Genomic DNA, 19,267 nt, shown 5'->3' with positions numbered 1-19,267 from the left:
ATTTGTTGGGAATTTCTTCTCTCGGTAGGAGGCTTAGAAGAAGTTCTAGTGTCCAGCTTTTCTGCTTCACCTGTAATTGCATGATGCAGATTTGGTATGCCTAACAACAACAACAACAACAACAACAACTTTATTCATAGACCACCTTCTTACCCCAAGGGGGCTCAGAGCACTGGTTTTCTTAGAATTAGATAATCTCTCACTGTTTTTTTAGAATATTTCTAAAGCATGGAATTAGGTATCGGGCAAGCTGTTGAAAAAACAACCAGATTTCCTCATCCCTTTGTAGAGTCCTTGTTATGGATAGATGGATCTGTCAAAGTTGGTCCTGATTTTTTCTCATCTTCAGTTCATTCAGTTCCAATTTAAGAACTCTTTTTTAAAGTTTCCTAATTTTCTGGTGCATTTTAGCTAACACTGCACTCTCTGTGATAATAACATTGGAAACTTCTGAAAAAATATAAATAAAGATGGCTGATCCATATCAGTTTGGGGAGTATTGGATTTCTATATTTGTCCTGAAATATGAACCAATAAAAGTTCTACTCCTAGTCTAGTGAGTCCTTAGGAATCCAAAGCCAGGTCCCCACAACTATTTTTGAAAACCTCACAGATGCTCCTCCAGGCTGAGAGGTGCTTTAGGTACATGCTTACTGTGTGTTTATATGATATCTGTTGCTGTTGCACTTGCCTTGTGTGGTTCTAGACAGTGCTAGTAGAATGAATAAACAATAACAGAATCAAGGCCAGTTTTGACCAGATATTCAGAAAATCATACAAATGAGTGAAAAAGTATGTTAAAAAAGCACAATTTGAAATCTATTGAGAACAACATTTTGAGCTAGATATCTTCTGTTTCCATTTTATAGAGTGCAATTTTCTTGTTCTTTGCTGGGAGGATAGAGGAGATCAAAGGAAACATCAGTGAGGTGAGAGTCTTTCTCTAAGCAGCAGAGGGAGAGAACCTTGGGAGTGAATATACTTTCCCACACCCTCGAGGCTGCTTATGAACATAAGCTCTTGTCACTTAATGATTTATGTTTTCTGTTCTGTTTACTTGGCTTGAGGCATGCACCTGGAGCATTTTGTCTTTTCTTAAGTATTGCATAGGTTACAGTATATCAAGAGCAGGTAGTTTTCTTCTCCTATCTGGAACGTTGTGCTTACACACTGAGAAACCAGCTGTTTAATTTTATATATGCTGTGGAGAGATGCCTAAAAACAAGCAAAACATGCCTACCAAGAGCTCGCAATATCTACATTTTCTACAATTCTGCATTATCCGGATGTATTTTGGATTACAGCTTACCTCATTCACAACTAGCATGGCCTTGGTTGTGTGGATCATGTGTGATGGGAAATATATCCCAAAACATATTTCAGGAGAAAGCTGGATCCATATCCTCCCTGATCACTACTTTTTTCCTAGAACTCAATTGTCTCCATCTTATCCACCCCTTAGTGAGATTCATTGGAGAAGGAGATAGTTATGCCATCCCAAAGTTTAAAAAAAAACAAAACACCAAGGCATAATGTGATCTTCAAAACTTTGAATGATCTTCTCAAAGAATCTCTTCATTGGTTGCATTTTGATGGAAAGTATGCATTTCATGGCAAATGTTAATGTAATTGTCATTACCTTCCAGTATATACTTGCTTTATTCTTCTGATTAAATGGCTCTTTTTCATGAAATGTCATGCTATAATAAACTTGTTCACATTTAAGGGGCTGCAGGGCTCTTGTCTACTCATTCTCTGCATTCAAATAATGCTGCCACAGTGCATCAGCAATTATTGGGAATCTGATTAAGTGATCTCTATAGCTTGAGAGATTTCAGCAGCTGTTCCTCACTGGTTCACAAACATTTTTAGCAATAACTATTCTTGAAAAGAGAGTGGGGGAAGAGCAGCACAATTTTCAGGAACCTAGATTCTCTGTGTATCCCACTTTCTGCTTCCATAACAATCTTGCTTCCAGAAGCTAGTCCCTACCTCATGCTGCTTCAGCCTTTCACCAGCCCTATTGACCTCTCCATCTCTACCCAGGCCATTAAGAAGTTTGAGGAAGGCTGCTCAGTCCAGCAGGCCTGGAAGCAGTTTCACCACATGTGCTACTGGGAGCTGATGTGGTGCTTTGCATACAAAGGGATGTGGAAGATGGCCTACTTCTATGCAGATCTGCTGAGCAAGGAGAACCGCTGGTCCAAGGTGGGGAACATATTCACAACAGGTCAATGGACAACAGGTCTGAGGAGGCAGGTGTTCTGAATGCATTAAAACATGAATAGCAAGGTTCTCTTTAAACCAGACTCTATCCTAGAATATGAAGGTATTTCTCTGTTAAAAAAGAACCAAAAGAGGACCTAGGCCAGTTTATACATTATGATGGTCATGACATGTAAAGGGATTCTTGGAATATTAATCCCCAAAGGTAACTTTCCCCAACTTCAGTTTGAGATTGTTCAACTTTTCACGCAAAGAATTCTAGATAACTGTGCAGCCAGAGCATTGGAATTTCTGCTAGCTTCAAGACTTGGCATTTCAGAGAGACAGGAAATGCATCACTGATGCCAAGTATTACTTATGGGTATTTATCTCAAAGATATTTTGCATGCGTGCCTATGCCATTGTCCAGGGCTGTATGGTAGCATTCTTTGCAACAGTGGTTCTCAACCTGGGGTCCCCAGATATTTTTGGCCTTCAACTCCCAGAAATCCCATCATCTGGTAAACTGGCTGGGATTTCTGGGAGTTGTAGGCCAAAAACATCTGGGGATCCCAGGTTGATTCCTTTCACTTTACTAAAATGGTTGTCAGCACACATGACTTACTGCATTACCTGTGCAGACATGCTAGTGCTGCTATTTAGTGGACATTCAAATGAAGCTGAAAAATCCAGTTACCATTCGGTTTCAGTCTCCATAAGCCAACACTGTTTTTTGGGACCATATCTAACTTCATAAATCCCTGTTATTACTTTAGAGGATAGTACAGTATTCCCTCACTTCTCGTGGGAGTTACATTCCAGGACCACCCACAAAAAGTGAAAATCCACAAAGTATTTGTGTTGTTTAAAATCTCACTGGCAAGTCCCCTCTTCACCTCTCAAGCGTGCACATGCCTTGTGAGGCAAAAACAAAGCTGCTTCAGCCTCCTTTTCTCTCCCTTTGGCTTTTCCTTCCTTCGACTTCTCTTTAGGAAGGAAGTAGAAAGAGGGATTTATAATATTATTTTATGATTTATACTATTATTTTCGTGTTTATTAAAAAACCACGAAACAGCGAGGACGCAAAAAGCAAACCACAAAGTAGTGAGGGAACACTGTACCTGTATGACTGCAGAGATTTCTCATATTTCTACTGTATGCCTGTAGAGAGTCTCTGCATCCAGATCCTACTAATACAATTAAAGTAGCCGCTAAGCATTTTTGATCTCGCCCCTTTTCACTTGATACAAGTCATTCCCACCCTCATCTCGCATATTGTTGAGTCTCACTGAACACACAGTTTGTGAATACTCCATACTAGGGCTTATGCCTTGGCCTTCCCTTTTCATGCTCTCCTATCTCGCCACAGCCACAGCAAAGTTTCAGTTGCTGAAGTTGCTAAGCTGCTAAAGGTACCAAATAAACCAGCTCTAACTGTACTTCTTTTGTCTCCCATTGGACTTTTTCTCATTTAAATGAACTTGTCAGAGCATGCTATTAAACCATTACAGGTTACATTGTTAACATGTTGCTTTGGGGGTAATTTCAAAGCAATAACAGCTTTTAAAAAAGGTATACACCAATATCAGGGAATATCATTATCCTATTTCAATGCATAAAGGTAATATTTGCACTTTTCACTCAAAATGTTGGTAGCAGAGAGATTTCTGGCTGATTTGGGACCCTAAATATCCATATAAATATAGACATATATAATATAAACACACATACATAACTGCATGTGTATATATGTATGTGTGTGTGTGTGTGTGTGTGTGTATGGGCCGGGCTGTGGTGCAGCTGGCTAGTAACCAGCTGCAATAAATCACTACTGACCGAGAGGTCATGAGTTTGAAGCCCGGGTCGGGTTAAGCTCCCGACCATTAAATAGCCCGGCTTGCTGTTGACCTATGCAGCCCCGAAAGACAGTTGTATCTGTCAATTAGCGAAATTTAGGTACGCTTTATGCGGGAGGCTAATTTAACTAATTTACAACATCATAAAACTGCCAGCAAAACAAGAGGAAAGGAATGAGGAAGTACAGCCACTAGTGGACAGTGAAGCAACAGCTCCCCCTGTGGCCGGAATCGTGAAGCTGGAAAAAAAATGTTAAATGCCTCTGTGTCTGTCTTTATATGTTGTTTGTCTGTTGGCATTGAATGTTTGCCATATATGTGTTCATTGTAATCCTCCCTGAGTCCCCTTCGGGGTGAGAAGGGCGGAATATAATTTTAATTATGCTGAGAACATTTCTAAAAGTCAGCATGTTGGCAAGATGCCACCATATTAGTAATAAGTAACAATAGCAAACTATTGGAAGGAGTTATGTGTTACTTTTTCAAAATTACAATCTTAAGTTCAGGTACTTGTTTCCTCCCACAGGCAATGTATGTGTACATGAAAGCGGCCTTCCTTAGCATGCTGCCTCCAGAAGAACCTCGACCTTTTGGGGAGGACGAAGTCGAGCTTTTTAGGTAACAGATATATGTACTTGTGAATTTTTGGGAACAGCGTAAATGAAAGGCTTATCCTAGAGAGGAAGAGCAAGGTGAGGCTACTTTGTTCCAGATTTATGGACACTGGAGCACTCTTAAACCAGGAATGCCCAGTTTTTCAAATGTTCTGCCAAAAGGTTTGCTATGCTCCAGACATGTGTTACTGGAAGACTGAAGTGTGAATAATGGTTGTAATTGCAATTTGAATGATGGTGCTGACCCTATTTAGATTCTTTAGATGAGCCTTGCGGAGTCCAAATAAACTGTATTAAGTTTTTCTGGGACACTAAGTCTCATTAGCTTCCAAGAGGCCTGTGTATATGTTAAAGTGAAGTTCTCCACCCGTCTTTACTTTGCAGGCAAGTTTCTTCCTTCAAGCAGAAGATTGCAGGAAAGTCTCCACCCACTGAGAAATTTGCCATCCGCAAAGCAAGACGCTACAAAACCAGCGAGTATGTTCCCTTGCCTGTGCCTGCCTTGGTAAGGATGGGAAACAGGGATGCAATTCTGGCCCATAGGCAGTCTCTGTGGAAGAGGTTTGCTGGTTTTAAGCAAGAACCTCTCATGTCTGAATGACATTTAGTCAGTTGCATTCACTACCATTTGTGTCTATTCTAGTCGCCCTGAGTCCCATTGGAAAGGGGAGGGCAGGATATAATGTTTATTACTATTCATTTTCATGCCATATAAGTGAATGAATGAATCTTAGGACCTCATCACATTAGGAAAAAATCAGTTTCTATCACCAGCATGTGGTCAATAATAATGATAATAATAATAATAATAATAATAATAATAATAATAATAATAATAATACCTTATTTATACCCCACCACCATCTCCCCAACGGGGACTCGGGGCGGCTTACATGGGGCCAAGCCCAAAACAATACAATATAAACAGCATATAAAAGAACAACACATCACAACACAATAAGCAATACAATAAATAATAATATCCATTACAAAATAAAACAAGGAAACAATGAAAAACAAGGGCAGACCACATGAACATTAAGTTAAAACTCGGGGTGAGAGAGACATAAAAATAAAAACCACAGCGAAACAGGGTCATAAGGAAGTGGGGTATTCTGGAGGATAGATATTAGAGGGAGCAACAGAAAAGAAATATAAAATAGTTACTCTCCATGGTCAAGATGACATGAGGAAGAACGTACAAGCTAGGAGCTGCCACAGATTGCTATTGCCTGAGCCTATAGAGAAGGGCAAGATTCTGCCCCTCCTCTTATTCCCTCTCCCCCTGAGTTAATTGAATACAATCTACTTCTGCTCTTTTAAAATCTGTTTGTACCACTTAACGTTAGTTGAGGAGAAAGGTGAGACAATGAAAAGGAAACTGGATCAATTTTAAAAGCAGTTGAAAAAGTGGAATGAGAGTATTAATTGAAACACTTCTTACCAAATCAGAACATTTGGAGGTTATGTCATCCCTTTTTGAGGGGACAAAGAGTAGCATCCAGCTGGTTGCAAAACTGGAAATTGGACTCAGTTTAGATTGCACAGTTGCCTTTTTTTTCAAATGGGCAGCTTACACATTTTGTGACTATATGCATATTGCAGAAATGAGGAAAAGCATCAACATAGTTCAGCCTTTGAGAGTCAAGGATTTGTTCCTTGATGTATAGCAGCAATTTCTCTTCCCCAATTATTGTCATCGATATGATTCCCTTTCTTTGTTTCCTCCTCCTCAGGAGATGATGTATATGTGGAATGGATTCACAGTCCTGGGCAAGCGGAAGGAACTGCTAGAAGGGACTCTGGAAACCTTGACACAGGCTGAGAAGCGGCTACAAGAGGCACCAGGTAACAGGCTGGTTACATAGTCATTACAAAGGAGGAGGGGAGGGGAAACATGTATAGACTAAATGAATCTCCAGTACAACATTTTGCTATGTCCTTCTTCTCCCTCCCACAAGTGACATGTTCTGCTATCTATTCAGAGGAGCTGATGAGCGGTGAAGGCCAAAGCTACCGATAAAAGTCTTGGAAATATTTTTCATCGCCAGAGCCCTCTAAATTTTCAAGTTCCTGGCAGAGACAGCAGTCATAGTTTAAGAGGGATGTCTCAGTATCCATAAGATCTAAAAACCCATTTTCATAAATGAACACCACACACTATTATACTGAGGTTAAAAAATTTTCATATTACAACAGCGTTATAGCTCAGATTCCTTCACCTGGATATAATATTTGGATAAGTTCTACAGGTTCTGCCTCACAATCACCTGTTGTGATTGGGTAGGAAGTTCATATGGAGAAGAACACCCTTGCTTCACCTTTTATCTGCAACATTGAAACAGAAATAATGAGAGTTATTGGACTCCTACTCTCATCATCCCAGTGGTCAGGGGAATGAGAGTTGAAAAACACTGGGTTTTTTAATGCAGGTTTATAGCAAGACAGCAATTACTATATCAGTAATATGGACCATACTGTAAGTGGCAATGGAATAAAGCAATATCTGCTTCATTTGGTTCACCTCTCCCTTGTGCTCTTTTCCTCCCCTTTCCCACTCCCACAATACTCTCAGCCAGTGAGTACCAGGTAGATGACCAGTGTCTGGTGCTCCTCCTCAAAGGCCTGGTGCTCAAGCATTTGCACAATTCAGCTGAGGCCGAGGCCTGCTTCAGTGCTGTCCATGGCAGGTGAGCTATTCTTTCTTGGGAAGGAGATAATGGGGTTGGGGAGAAAGATGTGGTGTAATGAAATTTTCTGTAATGTTTTCCCACTGAAAATGTAGAAGTGACAAAGATCCAGAGATCATGTTGAAAAAGAGAGAGAAAGCACCATAACAATTAGTTGTTTCCATATATATTGGTTTCTTCCTTCTGAAAAGTTCATAAAGGGATTAAATCTACGGAAAACTGAGATGACTGTAGCGTGAATAATTGTGTAGAAGAGGACATTTCAGCAAGTTTTGCTTGTCAAGCAATTGAGTAATAACACTGGCCAACACACATTTTGATGCCTCACATGTTAGCTGTGGTTCTGGGTATATTTCACCTGCTGATTCCAGAAATGGCACCAATTTTCCCCTTTCAGCTCTAGTTTTTTTTAGAAACAGAACATAGGCCATCTATTAGTTGCTCACCCATAGAAAATTATGATAACCATACCTAAGAAACTAGAGCTGGTGTGGTCTATCTAATGCAGTGGTTCTTAATCTGTGGGTTCCCTGATGTTTTGATCTTCAACTCGCAGAAATCCTAACAGCTGTTAAACTGGCTGGGATTTCTGAGAGTTGTAGGCCAAAACACCTGGGGACCCACAGGTTGAGAACCACTGATCTAATCCAATTTTCTGAATCAGCGCGCCTAATAACTCCAAGATCAGGCCTTAAAATGATTTTGATGATTGCTGCAAAATGTTTATGAACCAGTGAGGAAAGTCTGCTGAAATTTCTCAAACTATAGAGATCACTTAATGAAATTTCCAATGGATGCACCATAGCAGCATTATTTGAAAGCAGAGAATGAGTAGACATTAAACGCATGTCCTTCTGAAGCAACAAAACCAACCAAGAGCTCTTTGGCACCTTAAATGTGAACAAGTTTATTGTAACATGGCATTTAAAACCAAGACACCAAGATTTTTTTTGCTGGGCTGTGTAATCTATACCTAATGAAATTTCCATTTCTGTGAAATCATAAAAGGTGCAAGAACCCTTCCCAGATTTTTAATTCTGGCAATCCATATTAAATCCCATATTATTAAAGCCAGGACTATTTTGCTTTATGGAGAAAACAGTTACTCCCTCATATTCAGCACTTGATGGACATCGCTGCTTTATAAAATTCTTCATGTACTTGGCTATTAATTTATGTTCTTCTTCTTGCAATCCAAATATGATTCCTATATGTATTCCACCTCATCATTTTCTCCCCTTAGTCTCTGCTACAAGTCTTATTTTAACTATATTTCTAATGTGAAGGCCAGTAGGTCTTGAACCAAAAAAGCAGGCTTCCTTTGTCTTTATGCCTCATTGTCTGCCCACAGTGAGAAACGGATCCGGTATGATCACTATTTGGTGCCCAATGCACTTTTGGAATTGAGCTTGTTGTGTGTGGCCCAAGGCCGGAATGAGGAAGCGGTGCAGCTGCTCCGTAGGGCAAAGTAAGTGAACAATCCCGATTCCATGATGCTGTGAAAGCAGGGCAACTTATGCAGAAGCTGTTGCAACCCAGGAGTGTACATGTTGAGTATTCCTTATCTGAAATGCTTGAGACCAGAAGTGTTTGGTGTTCATTTTCCCCCCAGATTTTGGAATACCGATATTTGCATATGTATCCATAATGGGATATCTTGGAGATGGACCCAAGTCTAAATACAAAATTCATTTATGCACTTAGCCTGATAATAATTTTATACAATATTCACAATAATTTGCGCATTAAATAAAGCCAGTGTACATTGAACCATCAGAAAGCAAAAGTGCCACTATCTCAGCCACCCATGTGCACAATTTTAGATATTTGGGTATTATGGAATTCCAGATAAAAGATACTCAACCTGTAAGAATAAAGATCTGTCAACTTAATAGAGGATAGATATGAAGTTTGTCTGTTTGAAGAACAGGCAGTCATCATTTACTTGATCCAGCAAGCAGGAACAAATAGGTTTGAGGCTGCCTTAGACAAATGGCCCCATATGATCCAGTATTGTTTATTTTGTAGACCTTGAAAATTTACTTTTTTTGGACAGCAGCTCTAAGAATTAGGGAAAAAAATAGGACTATAAGGGCATCTTCAAGAGGACATGTTTCCCCTTCATGTGTTTCCATGAAGTTAGAATTGAATATTTGAATTTTTTTTCTTAAAATAGGAATTTGATTTTTGCCCTATGTAATACGACATCAGAAAGCGATGGATAAGCAACAGAGAGATGATTGAGGGCTGGCAGAGTCTATGAAGTCGCCAAGAAAGGCAAAAAAGTTCCATTTTTGAAAACAGTAACCTTGCCAGCATTGCTTAATAGCCAGGGGGACTAGAAGTGTACATATAGTAAAAATATTTTGAATCATGTACACTTTTATTCTGATTTACCTATGGGGATTCCTTAGTATTCTATTTTTGGAGAAATACAGCCCCATCAGTATGTGATCTGATGTATGCAAGCGAAACTTTGAACATATCTATAAAGCCAAACAAAGAATACCTTGTATTCTGCCTAATAAAACACATGCAGAGTTGCTCAATTTGTACATTTTCTGCAAGTGCATCACTGATTTTCTTGGAGCACTGACAAGGTTACTTTAATACAAGTTGTGAAGTTTTTAATTAAATACATACTGTTCTGAGATTTGTATGTGTGCAATGTAATAGCTATTCAGTGCTTCTCTCAACAGGAACCATTACAAGAACTATTCAATGGAGTCACGGACCTTGTTCAGGATTCATGCTGTATTGTCCAAGCTCAAGGCTAGCCAGGAAGAAAATGGTGCAGATGGAGCCAGCCCTTCCTAGGGCATGAAAGAGACACGGTTCTTATGAGTATGTGGACCAAAGAGACAATCTGCCAAAGTACAAGGCCTTGGGATACTGTCTCCTTCCAAGAGTGGATCCACTTGGAGACCTGTGTATTGTCATCTATTGTGCCACTTGGTTATCGGTCTGCTGTTTGATACTTGGTATACGGGAAAGGATTGTTTTTGCCTATTTGGATTTCTGCTCTCAAAACCAGGGAGCAGCTGGGGAAATATTGCTTGGTATTTAAAGAAGTTGAAAGGAGCTATCTGTCTTTATTAATTAATCTCCTCTCAGGGTCCTACAAATGAGGGCTAAGTCCTCTTCCATTCTCATGATAAGTTGGAAATAGACTGAAGATACAATGCTCCCTATGTACTTTTTGGGGTTCTCTCTTTAGTATTTGTTAACCGTTCTATTCTGTCTTTTCTCCTTGTCTGCTTCTTCACTCAAGAAATCCCACACTAAAGGTCACCCTTCACATCACATTGGTCTTGAACTCAGAGTGCCAATAACTTGGAAATGACTCTCAGCTTTGGCTAGAAACTCTGTTTATCTCAAGTACTGGGGACTCTACTCTGCTGTGGCCTTCTCTTTTTGAAAAGTGTAGAGGCTTGCTTTTTTTAAAAAAAATCACCAGTTCAGTTCCCATGTAAAGGACAGTGTTTTCTTGTGTCAGAGAAAACAAGCTGTTTACTAGCCCTTAAAAGTTTACAGACTCATACTCTTATAGTAGAAAACTCATTGTCATTGCACGCAGAGACAGATGAATAGTTTAGACTTTCAGAATGAAATTTCCTGAAATAGTAGCTAGGCCGCCATAGAAACAAGAAGGTAAGTATGGATTGACTTCTTCTGTCATTCTAATGAAGACTTAGCACTTGGTCTTGTGTGTACAGAACAACCAAAAACTACTGGTGGACTTCCCTGAGTTGTGTACCTTTCAGTCAGTTTATTGCATCAGCCTCTTTGAGTGAGTTCTACAGATTCACTAGGGGATTCAAATACTATGTATGCACCTTTGACCTGTGTTAGTAGCTCTCCTACAAATCTTGTGCATACTTTGGCAATGACTTGCTATGAATTTTTCTCAGGCGTGTTAATTAAAGAAGTATTGAAACCCATGTCAGAGAGCCTGAATTGGCTCCAAGGGATTTTAGCACTGCTAGTTTTAAAAGCGCTTAGGTTGTAAATTATGTTATAAAGTAGCATGCATGGTAGCAGAGCAGAAAGGCATGAAAGGGACAGCTTCATGTCCCCCCCCCCCCCCATTGTTCAGTCACTGCACTCTTTTGAAGTCTGATCCTACCTCTCCCTTGTTTGAAATGTCTTTCAGAGTCTCTTGTTACGGAAGAAAGTATTCTGCAATTGCTATTTCTTGCTGCTTTCATTTGTTTTGTTTTTTCTCTTCCCCTCCACTTGGCTGTAGCCTGTTGCTTTCCAATCAAAAATATTTTCAGGGAGCAAGTTAAATGTTTCACTCAACTGGCACTTTCCCATTGCAGTGGCACTTCACCTAATAGTATGAAAGTGTAGGCCTTTTTGTTTGTGAGCTGGATGAAGATTGAGCGATAAGGATTGAATGCTTTTGACTCATGACCATTGTAACTTGCCCACCTTGAAGCCTGCTGACATGTCTTTTTCTCTCTGTGCAACCTGCCTTCTCACTACAACTTTTAAAGGATTTTGAAGTACTTTGAATTGTTTACTGTGTGTGAATCCATGAGAATCCATTCACAAATGTCTGTCCAGTGAAGGTCCCTCTGATTTCTTGCATCTCCTACAGTCTGACCCATCTAAAAGCCCATTTCAAATGGATAAATCATTCATGCTTGAACTGATGGTAATTTGGAACACACAATTCAATAAAGGGAGCTCTGACACAATTTGGAAAAGGACAAGGCTAACTCTAATATATATAGAATCTTGCAGCAGCATACGTTTTATTTTTATTTTTTTTAACAACAACTCTTTATTGATTAATCAGTTTTGACCATATCAAAACATGTGAGGGCGATCTGGCTGCGACATCCGTCACCCCATTGATCACCAGGGTTGATTCGGCTGATCTGGCTGGCTAGGCGGGTGTCCCCTTCCTCCCTCACCGCTCCATGTGCTTCCCGCCCGAAGCTGCGCGCTCGGTGGAAGAGGACGACGTCCCAGGTATAGAAGGAGTGTACCGAGGTCTCCAGTCTTCGGTCCCGGGTATACGATAGCTGCGCTCCCCTGCTAGAACCTCCAAACATACGTTTTATTTGTCACACAATATACTGATCCAGTCATTACTGGGCTGAAAGCTCATGTCAAATCTTAGACATTAAGGTGACACTAGTTTTGCTGTTTTGGCTGCGACAACACAAATATCCTTAATGTAGTTTATTGTAGTGATATCTAGACTATATTCTGCTACATCTATATGTAAAACTTGTTATAAATACAAATGTACTGCAAGGAGAAGCATGCAACAATGTCGCCCTTGTGAGAATTTCTGTAAGTATTAGAAGGTTAGCAGTAATGTGAAGAACAAATCCATTTACCATAAATAAAATCAACTCTACCTCACAGGGATAGACTGCTAATACAGACAGACCCAGCCTTACCTTAGCTGTTTTCTGCCTTATATAGGTTCTGTAGGACCTGCCTTGTATAGAACTCCTAACTGCTTTTAATTTAATCCCCATGCATGTACTTCTATGCCTTCTCTTTGGACAGTTTTATGAACTTCGCCCAGAAAGTGCCTCTTTCCCCTGCTCCAAGCCACTCACACAATCAACAATAGAATCCCACTGGAGCATAGTTCTGAACTACTCCAGAAAGAGCAATCCAGGGTTTCTAACTGGGCACCTGCATAATGTTTAATGGGAGGGGGGAATAGAAGGTTTTGCTGCTCATAGTGTTGCTTTCCTGGCAAAAATTGTCCCACTTTTCAACAACTACATGTAAATTGTAGTAAACCACTACTATTTGTATAATTATGTATTGTGGGAGAAGATCCTGGGCTATGGATCAATCATTATTTTGTGTATTTGAGCAGATTGTTTGCAGTGTGAAACAAAGGAGCTGTCACATAATCAAAGTGATAACACCATCTAGTTATTATCTATCACGGTTTTAGGTATCCTGTCCCCCTGCTGCAAGTTGATAAACTCTTGCATAGGGTTATATTGCAAACTGAACTGCATTTCCTGCCAGTTTAGCAAACAGCTGCTCTCTGCTATAGGTTTAAATCTTGAGTACATCTCAGATAAAAGGAAAAAACAAATAAATATAAAACTATTGCTACTACCACCAAAAACGAATAAAAGGTACTAGCTAAAAAAGTTCAGGAACTGAACTATAATTTTTGTCTTTTAGCTTTTAAAAGAGATATTTGTTTCAATACTAGCTGGTTTTAATTATGACAAATGTATATAAAATAAAATAAAATAAAAACAATTTATAGAAAGGGCTTTGGTTTCATTTAACAAAAATTGAAGATTTGGGGATAGTTGTTTATTTCTCCTGTCTGCAAAAATTGGATTTTACAGGTCGCCTGGCAAGAGATAGAACAGAGATGTTAGTTCACCCTCTTTTATGTAGCCATAGAGTGATTGCTGCAATTTGAAAGAACCAAATGCACTGTATGACTTGCATATACTGTAATTGCAAAAATAGGGTAGAGAACAGCAGAGTTTTAACTTTGCTGTTTTCTTGCATCTACTTAGCTGTTTTTAGGTTAAACAATGCTGTGTTCAAGAGCATGGACTGATTCCTTTCAAATCTGATTTTCCTTTTCCACCTTTTCATACTCATTAGGATCAAATGAAGGTTGCTTTTACAGAAATCCAATTATCTCTGTGAATTTTCAGTTGTGCCACTAGAGGGAGGCCACTTCCATGGTTGCTAGCTCCTCTGGGACACAAAACTAGGACGCAGACTGAAGTGGAGAGGGCAACACACCACCTGCTTTCAGCAGGATGCCATACACACCACAGCCTTTGCTGTGGCTGCAGCGGTACAATAGGAGAATTGTAGGTAGCAGGCTGGGATGTATGTAAATAGAAGAACATTTGCTTCCAACATGCTGTTTAAGGGAAAACTTCTGGTCAACAGCGTCATTCCCCAACAGCTCTGTCAAACTGTCCATTTCAGCAGCTGAAGATTTTAAAGCATATATCTGGAGAAGTGGAAGTGTCAAACAAGAGCCAACGCCCGTGTTTGGCTAAAGGTAATTTGGCTAGCTGAAAGAGCTGTCTCAGCTGTGTAGAATGATGCAGGATGTGCCAGCACTGCGTCCAGCTTCCTCTACTTGCTATCAGCTTACATGGTGGAAGAGGCTGGCATCAAGACAGACAACAAAGAGGGCAAGATGTGCCAGAGCACAGGCGCACACTACTAATAGCAGAATCCTTTCAGAGTACCATACATCTCTCCTGAACTGTACATATGAAAATTGGATTGAGTAAACTATAGAATGTGAAGGAAAACAAGATTTGCCACTTTGGCCCACTTAAAGGTTTTGTAGTAAAGCTACCAGGCTCAATATTAAGCTATATTGTTTGCTTTAAAAAGCATTGCAGAAGGAATGTCAGGAGGCAGCTTTGCCTCCCCGTGTGCTACAATGGCAGAAGGTCTTATTCTAAAAATGCCTCCCCTTGTGCAAGCATTGGGGACACAAACTACTTTTCCATGCTGAATTAGCAACATTACTTTCATAAATACACCACGTAAGGCTCCACTGATAGATTGTTTAAAAATTATTCTTTAAACATTATTATTTAACTAATGGGAGTTATTTTTGAAATTCCAAAAAGCCAAGGTTAATATACTACGTATGTTTATTTAACTGAATGCAACACATTAGCCAGCTTGTCAATGCAATCAAATGTAGTCAGCAGCAGCAATAATCATCAAGCCTTCTCAGAATCCACTGGCAGAAAAGACATCCAATATCATTAGTGGGGGTGATGTCAGAACCCAGATCTCTTATTTTACCAGAGTTGGATAGTCAAAAGATCCAGAGTATTGACTATGTCAAAAGGCCCCACCCTTGCAGAACTTCTGGAAGCTGGCTTTAAGTCAGTGTCATATTTTGCAAGAAATGTACCAGGCCTCTGGGAATCATGTTTGACTGTTAAGCTCGTCATTGCCTAGAGGCTGTATTTATTTCAGGAAGACTCTGTGGTCTCTGCACCCTGGTGGTGCAGGACCTCTGTAGTAGCAACCTCTTCATGTTTGGTGAGAACAGGGACAACAGCTGCTCCTTCCATTGCTTTTTTTACCAAGGTCTCTTCTCTACGCTTCTTCTTCATCAGCTTCTGCTCCTTTCGTCTAGTCTTCTCCATCTCTTGCATCATCTCTTGGAACTGGGGGCTGCGGTGGTCCAAGTTGTAGCCAAATCGCTCACGGGCCTCAGCCAGAAGGAGCTGTCGTCGCTCTTTCTCTTCCAGCTCCTTCGCTTTTTTCAGAGCCTTCTGCTGCTTCCACTCTGCTATCATCTGGGGCATCTTGGCCATTTTTGAAGCAATGAGCTCTTCTCTGTAAGGGAGAAAGAACAAAATGTCAAAAACCTCTGGATTCCTCAAAGACGGAAATTCTCTATAGATGCTTCCTAGCAGATTACATTTTATTAACTGAAATTATTAATTCACACATATTGTTTGTTTTTTTTGCCTTGGAAGCATCCAGATTTGTTGGCTATACTTCTAATTATCCCCAAGCTGGGCCATGCTGGCTTAGGACATGGAGAGCTGTAATCCCAGCTCTCCGTGGGGGCAACTTCCTCAAGAGAAGCAACATATCCAAATTAAAGAATTAAAAATATGGAATATGCCCACAAAACGTAGTTTATAATTTTTGGCTTGTCTTGCTTACAAACCTCAAAGTTCTAATTGCCAAGGTCTTTCCCACTCTTGGTGTGATGGTGGCAAATGCCTTCATTATTAGCAAAGAGGGGTCTCCCAACGTTTTTAGTGGTAAAGGCAAGCTGGGTACTGGGGCTTGCTAGTTTGGCCCTGCACGGCTAAAATGTTTTAGGAGAAAGGGCCACATAGTGGCTAACTCCTCCCAGGTGTCCTCCCAACACTGATGGTTAGGGAATACTGTGAGGATTACTACATGACTGCCACTTCTGCAGCTTCAGAGTTGGAAGGAATGTTACCTGTTCATCATGTACAAGTACATGTACATGTACTGTTGTCTACACTTACAATGGAAGAAAGTTTTGCCACCCTAGACTATATGTAACAGAAAGATCCTATATGAGTTAATCACTATAAACAAGAAACTCGAGTTTCACTCCTAATTTGTGAATTTTAATTGTTCACACGATCTACAATTGTTAGATTAGCTTTATAGCATAAGATCATAAGATGTGCGTGCCTCCTTGCTTTACTCAGTCCTAAAATACATGCAATACACCAGAGCTTTCCTGCCATTTCATGTTGGTGACACACTTTTTAGACATGCATCATTTTGTGGCATAGGAATTCATCTTTACTAGCAAAACGGATGTTAAACCAACCTCTTCTAAGGAATACAGACACATACACAAATTGTAATACTGAAATGTATGGGGACACAACATCTCATTAAAACCTTTCATTTATATATTTAAAAATAGAGGATTTGTAAAATAATAACACACTTTGCTTTTAACTAGCTTTTACTCAGTCCAACCCATTCACACCAGTTCCACTTTAACTGTCAAGGTTCCATTCAATGGAATCCCAGTTTAGGGACAGGCAAAAATCTCCAATGAGCTGGTCACCTGATATCCACCAGGAAGTAGCAGCCTGTAATCAAAGGATCAAGGCATTGGCACCTCTGGCCCATCTTCTGTTCGGATATCAGCCAGCATGCCAACAACCTAAACCCAGTGCTTCTCAACCTGGGGTCCCCAGGTTTTTGACCTACAACTCCCTGAAACCCCAGCCAGTTTACCAGCTGTTCTGGAAGTTACCAGATTTCTGGTAGTTGAAGGCCAAAACATCTGGGGACTCACAGGCTGAGAACCACTAACCTAAATCAAGAAATAGCTTCCTAAGATCCAAAGAGATGCTCTCAGGAACACCTCAGCAAGCAAGAGTCCAAAAGTGGCAGACAAAAACCTGGAACCTCAATCAATGGCTGATGCCGGGTGAGAGACTCTCCCCTGGGCACACAGAAGACTGGGCAACTTGGAAGGCGTTGAACAGGCTGAACTCTGGCACCACGAGATGCAGAGCCAACCTTAAGAAATTGGACCACAAAGTGGAACCCACAACATGCGTGTGTGGGGAAGAGCAAACCACTTACTACAATGCAGCCTGAGCCCTGCCACATGCACAACTGAGGACCTCCTTACAGCAGCACCTACAGCTACACCAGAGGCAGTTGGAAGTGGCCAGCTTCTGGTCAAACTAAATTTTGCATCAACAAGTTTTAAACCTAGTTGGTGGTTTTAATTATACTACTATAATTATAATTATATTGCATTATAATGCCCTGAGTCATCATGGGGAGATAGGGTGGGATATATATAAAGCATATAAAGCATGACAAGAAAAATAAATAAGGCAGATAATCCACAATATCTGCTTTGAACTGGATATTATCAGTCCACATTGCCATATAATCCAGATCAATGTGGATTTTTATACAGGTGTGGAAGGGGCCTGGAATGACTCAGCCTTCAGTGGACAGGGCTTTTCATTGGTCACCATCTTGGATTGGTTTGTTGGCGATTTTCACGTGAAGGCATTAGGCGCCTAATTAGAAACGAGGGGAGTCCCTTTTTTAAAAACGCAGGAGGTGGTTTTGACGCGTTTTCCTTTCAGCCTATATTTAAAAAAACGGCCGGTTACCCACTAAAGGTCGAACGGGGGTTACTTTCCTAATAAAAAGACCCCAGGAGTGTCTCCTTTTTTGTATTGTCGAAGGCTTTCATGGCCGCGATCACAGGGTTGTTGTGTGTTTTCCAGGCTATATGGCCATGTATTCTCTCCTGACGTTTCGCCCACATCTACGGCAGGCATCCTCAGAGGTTGTGAGATATGACAGACCGGAAAAAAACACAACAATTACCTGCTATCATTACAAAAGTTTTCCCATATACCTCACAACCTCTGAGGATGCTTGCCATATATGTGGGCGAAACGTCAGGAGAGAATACTTCTGGAACATAGCCATACAGCCCGGAAAACACACAACAGCCCTGTCTCCTTTTTTTGGTTTTCTGGAGAAAAGGCGCCAAAACGAAATGAGGCGAAGGGACACACTTCCTGAGGGCCCTCTGACTGGCCGACTGACCTCTGCCGCGCCTTGGCGTTGGCCTCGCGCTCCTTGGCATCGAGGCGCTCCTGCATGTCCCTCAGGGGCGGGCACCAGACCCTCTCGTCTTCCTCCATCTCCTTCAGCTGCGCGGGCGAGGGCCAGAGCCGGGCCGGGTCCACCCCGGAGGCCGCCCCATACCGTCCGAACAGCTTGGCCTCATAGGCGCCGGTCAGCTGCCAGGCCGGCGTCCGAGGGTCGGCAGGGTCCGGCCGGTAGATACCGCCCAGCTGCCGCCTCAGCGGCCTCGCGTTGTAAAAGCGGACGCCCCCAGTGAGGACCAGCCGGCTCGCCTGCGCCGCCATCTTGGAACAGACCTCCCTGGTGCCCAGGACGGCCGCCATCTTGGAGCGAAGCTCCTCCCTCCCAGCGGGCGGGGCCGCCCGAGACGGAGTCTATAGCCACCATTTTGGAGCCGTTGCCTCGCCGCATCTTTTAGCACAGCCGCCTCCATTTTGGAGCCTGACGTCATCGCCCAGGGACTGGCCACGGACCGTGAGGGAGTTTCACCATAGAGATAGAAAGGTTAGAGAGATGCAGAGCATTGCCTTTCATTTGAAAAGTTTCATTTTACGTTGCTAGAGTAACATAACAACACAGGCTGCATCTGCGGCCCATAGCCGAATAAAATCCCACATCTGCTTTGAACTCGAATATATAGAATCATAAGAGACCTCATGGGTCATGTAGTCCAACCCCCTGCAAAGAAGCAGGAAAATTGCATTCAAAGCACCCCCGACAGATGGTCATCCAGCTTCTGCTTAAAAGCCTCCACCACACTCCGGGGCAGAGAGTT

At 41.3% G+C, this 19,267-nt stretch overlaps 2 protein-coding genes across 3 annotated transcripts in view; one reads left to right on the top strand and one right to left on the bottom strand.

Annotated features, from left to right (window-relative positions):
• Positions 1-13,627, top strand: part of LOC100567765 (tetratricopeptide repeat protein 39A) — a 52,071-nt gene extending 38,444 nt beyond the window's left edge. The window contains exons 11-18 of one of the 2 annotated variants that reach the window (XM_003216812.4): positions 870-929; positions 2,047-2,208; positions 4,588-4,679; positions 5,060-5,180; positions 6,412-6,523; positions 7,251-7,365; positions 8,717-8,833; positions 10,065-13,627. In XM_003216812.4, coding sequence (XP_003216860.1) covers positions 870-929; positions 2,047-2,208; positions 4,588-4,679; positions 5,060-5,180; positions 6,412-6,523; positions 7,251-7,365; positions 8,717-8,833; positions 10,065-10,182 — 897 coding nt within the window. In that variant the 3' untranslated portion in view covers positions 10,183-13,627. Of the gene's footprint in view, positions 1-869; positions 930-2,046; positions 2,209-4,587; positions 4,680-5,059; positions 5,181-6,411; positions 6,524-7,250; positions 7,366-8,716; positions 8,834-10,064 lie in introns of those variants that run through there. The other variant, XR_010003197.1, reaches the window with a different exon arrangement.
• Positions 13,628-14,981: 1,354 nt separating this feature from the next.
• On the bottom strand, positions 14,982-18,844 carry gadd45gip1 (GADD45G interacting protein 1). The gene is made up of 2 exons (XM_003216813.4): positions 18,451-18,844; positions 14,982-15,699 (listed from the first exon to the last, which is right to left on the bottom strand). The coding sequence occupies exons 1-2, from the start codon at positions 18,813-18,815 to the stop codon at positions 15,330-15,332; spliced, it is 735 nt and encodes a 244-aa protein (XP_003216861.1). The 5' UTR covers positions 18,816-18,844; the 3' UTR covers positions 14,982-15,329.
• Between the last annotated feature and the right edge of the window lie 423 nt (positions 18,845-19,267).

The sequence above is a fragment of the Anolis carolinensis genome, chromosome 2, assembly GCF_035594765.1.
Source record: "Anolis carolinensis isolate JA03-04 chromosome 2, rAnoCar3.1.pri, whole genome shotgun sequence".
NCBI classification, from domain to species: Eukaryota; Metazoa; Chordata; class Lepidosauria; order Squamata; family Dactyloidae; genus Anolis; species Anolis carolinensis.
This window is presented reverse-complemented; position numbering and strand designations above follow the sequence as displayed.

Excerpts from the sequence above, each read along its gene's own strand:
- gadd45gip1 (XM_003216813.4), bottom strand. The coding sequence starts at position 18,815 with ATGGCGGCCGTCCTGGGCACCAGGGAGGTCTGTTCCAAGATGGCGGCG. Across the intron at positions 15,700-18,450 it reads AACGCCAAGGCGCGGCAGAG|AGAAGAGCTCATTGCTTCAA; the intron begins GTCAGTCGGCCA and ends TCTCCCTTACAG.